This window comes from Vigna angularis, chromosome 8, assembly GCF_016808095.1.
Source record: "Vigna angularis cultivar LongXiaoDou No.4 chromosome 8, ASM1680809v1, whole genome shotgun sequence".
NCBI classification, from domain to species: domain Eukaryota; kingdom Viridiplantae; phylum Streptophyta; class Magnoliopsida; order Fabales; family Fabaceae; genus Vigna; species Vigna angularis.
The window spans coordinates 20,603,790-20,610,486 of NC_068977.1; the positions used below are offsets into that span (position 1 = coordinate 20,603,790).

The 6,697-nt window shown below is 35.2% G+C and overlaps 1 protein-coding gene across 1 annotated transcript; it reads left to right on the plus strand.

The window, feature by feature from the left end:
• The first annotated feature begins 4,609 nt into the window (after window positions 1–4,609).
• On the plus strand, window positions 4,610–6,697 carry LOC108344636 (protein ROH1). Its single transcript, XM_017583073.2, has one exon. It carries the CDS (start codon window positions 5,131–5,133, stop codon window positions 6,280–6,282), a length of 1,152 nt encoding a protein of 383 aa, XP_017438562.1. The 5' UTR covers window positions 4,610–5,130; the 3' UTR covers window positions 6,283–6,697.

The following is a 6,697-nucleotide window of genomic DNA, read 5'->3' on the forward strand; positions in this document are numbered from 1 at the left end:
TATGCTGAAGAGTAAAGGGCTGCCTAATTTCTTATGGGGAGAGGCTATGCTGACAACCACTTACATTCTAAATTTGTCTCCAACAAAGAGACTAGATGGCATCACACCTGAATAAGCTTGGACTGAGGTAAAACCAAATCTTAAGCATTTCAAAATATTTGGTTCTATATGCTACAAACATGTGTCTGATCAATTGAGAAAGAAATTAGATGATAAAGGGGTGTCTCTAGTTCTGGTGGGATACATTGGTACTGGAGGATACAAGCTATATGATCCTATATCAGGAACAACCCATATCAGCATGGATGTTGTAGTAGATGAAGCTGGAGTGTGGCAGTAGGAAACAATTGAGTAGGGAGCATCAACCATTGTCTTGTAAGATGAAATTGTTGTAGTTGAGTCAGATAGGTGCAGAAGAGATGACAACACTAGAAGGTCATCAAGGGCTACTCAATTGCCATATTTAAGAGACTATGACTTGTCTTATGATGTTACACTTACAACAGAAGACAATTTCGTTCATTATGCTTTAATAGTAGAAGCTGAACCAGTTGAATTTGATCAACCTGTGAGAGATGAGAGGTGGTATAAGGAAATGCAGGAAGAAATTGACTCTATTGAGAGAAATCAGACATGGGAATTGGCTGATTTACCTTCTAACAAGAAGCCTATAGCATTGAACCCACAAGGTGTTGTTGTAATGCACAAGGTCAAGCTGGTTGCTAAAGGTTTCCTATAGAAGGGTGGAGTGGATTATGGGGAATTTTTTACTCCTGTAGCCAGGGTTGAGATAATAAGGTTGGTGGTGTCTCTGGCTACTAAGTTTCACTGGTCATTACATCAATTAGATGTGAAGTCGGCCTTCCTGAATGGAAAAATTAAGGAGGAGGTATATGTTGTACAACCACAGGGGTTTGAAGCTAAAGGGTAACAAGGCAAGGTGTACAGGCTGAGGAAGGCTCTCTATGGGCTTAAACAGGCTCCAAGAGCTTGGAACTAGAGGATTGATGGGTTCATGAACAATATTGGGTTTGATAAATGTGTTTCAGAACACAAGTTGTATGTGCAGTGCTGCCAACACAATGGTAGTCCAGAAAAACTAATTGTATGCTTGTATGTTGATGACCTATTAGTCACTGGGAGTTGTGAGGAACTAATTTCAAATTTCAAAGCCCAAATGTTAAGGGAATTTGAAATGAGTGACTTGGGAATACTCAGCTAATTTCTTAGGATTGAATTCACTGAGACTGAGTCTGGAATTGTGATGCATCAATCCAAGTATGTTCTAGACCTATTGAAAATGTTTGAAATGGTGAATTGTAATGCTGCTAACACCCTAGTAGAAGTGGGGCTGATGCTTGAAAAGGAGCCAGAGGAGGAAGTTATAGATCCTACAGCTTACAGAAGAATGGTTGGGAGGTTAAGATACCTTTGTAACACTAAACCTGACTTGAGTTATAGTGTTGAAGTGATAAGCAGATACATGGAATGCCCTAGAATATCACATTTGAATGTTGCCAAACGTATCCTAAGGTATTTGCAGGGTATACACTCCTATGGGACACTACTGAAAGAGGTAAGGTTGGAAAAGAAGTTCAAATAACTTCTTATTCAGATGTAGATTGGTATGGTGATAAAATGGATAGAAGAAGTACAACATGGTACATTTTCTTCATTGAAGGGTCTCCTATTTCCTAGAGTTCAAGAAAAGAGCCAGTGGTTGCTCTATCATCATGTGAGGCCAAATACATAGCTGCTTGTGAAACTACGTGTCAGGTAGCTTGGATGGGTTCTTTGATGGAAGGATTGAAGGTGGAGCTAGCTGGAAGAGTCAAAATGCTTGTGGACAACAAGTCAGCCATAGATCTTGCCAAACATCCTACATTGCATGGAAGGAGTCAACAGTGGGAGGCTTGAAGTGGTACATTGCAGATTCAAAGATTAGCTTGCAGATATACTCATAAAAGCCCTTAAAGGTGAACACTTTCTGTCACTCAGAAAGTAGATCGGAGTTGTACGAGCGGAGATGAGTGAAGATCACTCAAGAAGGAGGTCAAAAACCTAGGGTATTCGTTGGAGAAGAGAAGGTTGCTCAGAAAAGGGGTTTTCCCGATTTTAATCGGTGAAAAACGTTTGTATGCTCGAAAGGAGGTGTTTTTATCGATTTCAATTGGTGAAAATTGCTCAGATTGAAGGAGGAAGAAGTTTCACCGATTCAATCAGTGAAAAGGAGTGTTTTTCTTCAAAAAAAAAAGGAATTTTCGTTGCGTTTAGGGTTTTTGTTTAAGAGTGTTGTGATAAGCCTAAACCAAACAAAATTAGTTAATGTTTTTCATGTATATAAAAGCTTTAAATCATACATTTCAGAATATACAAAAATTATACATTTCCTTGTGAGTTTTGTGTGTTCCTTGCTTTCTCTGTGTTCATCATCTTCATCTTTGTCCAGCGTGTGTGTGAGGAGTGTGCTGAGTTTCTTCTGGAACCCTAAATTGAGAGATCTTTTTTCTCTGACTTCTCTCTAAAATATTCAAAGTGTGTGTTTTCTCTAAAGTGACTTAATACCAAACATATATATATATATATATATTAAATTACATATTAATTTTTGAATCCATTCATTATAGTCATAAAAATATATTTAATATCGTTTAAGAAAAACATATTTTGTACATTACCAAAGTATGTATAAATGAATTTTATATGAACTTTCGATAAAACGAAATTTAATTTTATATAAATTAAAGGACTAAAACATACTTAATTTATAAACTTATTATTATCTTTTTGTATTATATTTTATTTTATATATATATATATATATATATATATATATATTTTAACAGTGTCAATTATTTAAAATGAATAAGGAAAGACAAAAATATATATATCAATATTTGATGAGAATGAAATTGATTTTAGATATTTAAATAGGATTTAATTTGAGTCTTATAGATAAAATATAAATACTATTATATATATTCATAACCTAATAAAAAATATCGTGAATAACGTTCTGAAAATAAATTGAGAGTATCAATTGAAAGAAAATGTCAAAATAACGTGCATCGAAATAAAACGATAAAGGAAATAACGGGGGATTATATTGACGGAGAAAACGTTACGGCGTTACTAATGATGATGTGTGGTGTGGGTCATTTCCCCCTTTTGTTTTTTGTTATGAATGCGATTTTTGAACACGGATTTATGAAATAAAGATAATAAAGAATCTTATCAGAACCTTTTTTTTTTCAACATACCTCAATTCATATCACCATTAATATATATATATATATATATATATATGGTTTATTTGGCATGGACATGGAAGGGAGGAAAAAAAGAAGAAAAAGGAAACATGAAGTAAGATTAACAAATTAACTATAAAGTTATTATTTTATAAAATTTAAATCATGTTAAAAAATAATTAAAAATTTTAATATTAATATATTAGAATAATTAATGACAAATTATATAAAAAAATTCACAAACCAATTAAAAAAATTAAAGTATAGTACAAACATTTACAAATGAAAATGAGAAGAAAAATTGAAAGAAAAATTAATAGATATAATTATAGCACACTTAACCTTTATTATGTTATATTGCTTAAATAATTCATCTTTTTATATAATTTATTTAGTATTTTCTTAAAGTTTGAAAAATGATCAAAATGGCTACAATTTTAAAAAATAATAAAATTAAAATCAATTTTAAATGTAGATGTGCAGGAAATATGAATCTAACTAAAATATTAAAGTATACAGTAATGTTTAGCACTAGTTTTAAAAAAATAATTTTAAATTAAATTACATTATGCAATATATAGAATGAATAAAGAGAAACGTAAGTAAAAGATTCATTATACATGCAGTTATTTGTGTTTATGAAAATTTGGATGAAGAAATACTGCAAGTATATGAATTGACCATTCTAATTAGATGGATTGCATGAAGAAATAGTAGTAAAGGTTTACATAATGGATTACGTTTTATGTCTCATGACATGATAGATTATGTGTTCCTTTTATACTATTCAATTAACTATTCAACATTTTCTAATAAGAAATTAATTACAAATTAACCACAAGAATAATTTATCATATTTTAAGAACTTAATTATTCTGTGTATTAATGAATTATTAAGATATAGCGTAATTTGTGTGCCAAAGAAAGAAACTAAAATTATAAAGTAATATAATTTATCATTGTGAAATTCGTATAATAATTATTGTTACTACCTTCGTTTTTAGACTTTTTTCATTATCCTTTTTAAAAGTTTAAAGACAATGATATTATAATTTAGTTGCTTTATTTTCTAACAAATATATCTTGGTCTTAATTTCTGATTATCCAACATCAATTAAATTGAATTTAGAATTGAACCGATGAATCCTTCGTATGAGATATTGGCACCGTGTTTCAAACGTGTGTACGGAATTCACACAACCTTAGCTTCCGCTAATAACTAAAATTCAAAGTTAATAACCAAAAAACAAAAGAGAAATTTTCACTGCCTCTTGTGGAGATAAATTTTAACCAAATAATTTTCTTTTAAGCTTTTTCGTTTTTTTTGTTTAATTTTCCAACCACTTTAAAACGCGGTCCAAATTCCGATTATCCCCAATATATAACCCTTTCATCTCCAGTTCAGAACCCTCATCCAATTTCCTTTCTTCTTCCTTTGATCCTTTGTCTCATTCCTCTCCCAAGTTTCTCACTTTTTCCCACATTCTCTCAATCTACTCTCTCGTTCCCAACTGGGTCCCAATCGTATTCGAATTTCGTTTCTGGGTTCTCCCAATTCGAAGTTCTGCACTTTCCTTTTTTGCAGTGGAATTTCTCGTTGTTGGGGGTGTTCAATTCCATTGTCTCTCACTAAAGCTTTCAACTTGGAGAGAAAGTGCCATACTTTTCGATTCAATTTGTTATTTGACAACTGGGTCTGTGATCTTCCTGTGTGTGGGTAAGCAAGGTTACGAAAAACTGTCCGATCGTGATTTTGGCTACAACTTAAAAGGTTCTTGGAGTTGCTATAACTGGTTGAATCTATCGCCTTTGTTCATAATTTCTCGTAGTACTAAGGATCGTGACGAAACTATAATTGCTGTTGAAAACCTTGAGTGTGAGAATGCGTACGACGGCAGAGTTTCAAGGTTCTGTTCTGAATCTTCGTGGGGTTCAGGTTCACTCCATGGAGGGTTCAAGCATGGAACAAGAGCTTGATTTGTTTCAGAAGCATGTGACTGAGCGGTTCCTAGAGCTATCTTCGGTTGAAAGCCGGGAATTGCTCTCTCTTTCATGGGTTAGGAAGCTACTGGATTCGTTGCTGTCTTGCCAAGACGAGTTCAGGGTGATTCTCCACAACCACAGGGATCAGGTGTCGAAGCACCCCTCCCTGGATCGCATGGTGGGTGAGTTTTTTGAAAGGAGTGTGAAGGCTCTTGATGTTTGCAACGCAATCCGTGATGGGGTTGAGCAGATTAGGCAGTGGCAGAAGCTGTTGGAGATTGTTATCTGTGCATTGGATCAGAAGAGGAGCATTGGTGAGGGCCAATTTCGCCGCGCAAAGAAGGCTCTTGTTGACTTGGCCATTGGAATGCTTGATGATAAGGAATCCAACTCCAGTGGTTCTATTGCTCATAGGAACAGGTCCTTTGGTAGAAACAACAACGGTTCAAGGGATCATCACCATGGCAATAATCAGCACAATTCCTTTGGGCATTTTAGGTCACTTTCTTGGAGTGTGTCAAGGAATTGGTCTGCTGCTAGGCAGCTCCAAGCCATTGGGAACAACTTGTCCCCTCCTAAGGCTAATGATATTGTTGCCACCAATGGCCTTGCGTTGCCTATTTACACAATGAGTTGTATTCTGGTGTTTGTTATGTGGGCACTTGTGGCTGCAATTCCCTGCCAGGACCGCGGGCTGGGGCTCCATTTCTCTGTTCCGAGGCAGTTCCTGTGGGCGGCTCCGGTGGTGGCGCTGCACGAGCGGATCGTGGAGGAGTCAAAGAAGAGGGAGAGGAAGAACACATGTGGGTTGCTGAAGGAGATTCACCAGATTGAGAAGTGTGCTAGAGTGATCAATGAGTTGGCTGATTCTCTGCAGTTTCCTTTGAGTGAGAAGAAGGGAGAAGAGGTTAGGCAGCGAGTGCAAGATGTTTCAAGGGTTTGTGAAGCCTTGAAAGATGGATTGGACCCTATGGAACGACAAGTGAGGGAGGTGTTTCACAGAATTGTGCGCAGCAGAACTGAAGGGCTTGACACCCATGGCAGAGGGTAAAAAGTAAAAAAAAAAAACACTGTTTGTTTGTTGATGCTTAACTCAACATTGCAATTTGAGATCATAGCCTGATTTTGCTTAGATGAGTGAAGTTTGTGAATGACTAAAAGATGACTAGGAGGATAACCAATGAGTGGTAAGAGGATATGGTGATTTGAATCGATGATCATTGTAATAGTAAGGTATGTAAAGGGAGGATTCTGTATCTATGAACCACAAAAAATGTATAGAATTTAGGATATTTTAAGTAGACCTTTGAGGTCTATGCTTTTTACTCTTTTCTCCATTTGTGCTCTGATGTGGCTTATTGTATAATCAGTTTTCTCAGTGTTTTGCTGCATCCTCATTATAGCTGATTCTGATCGTATGTGTAATTCAATACATTTTCCTTATATAGCTCCTGCACTTGCAAACA

Bases quoted from the DNA above. Each gene is read 5' to 3' on its own strand.
- LOC108344636 (XM_017583073.2), top strand. From the start codon at position 5,131: ATGCGTACGACGGCAGAGTTTCAAGGTTCTGTTCTGAATCTTCGTGGG.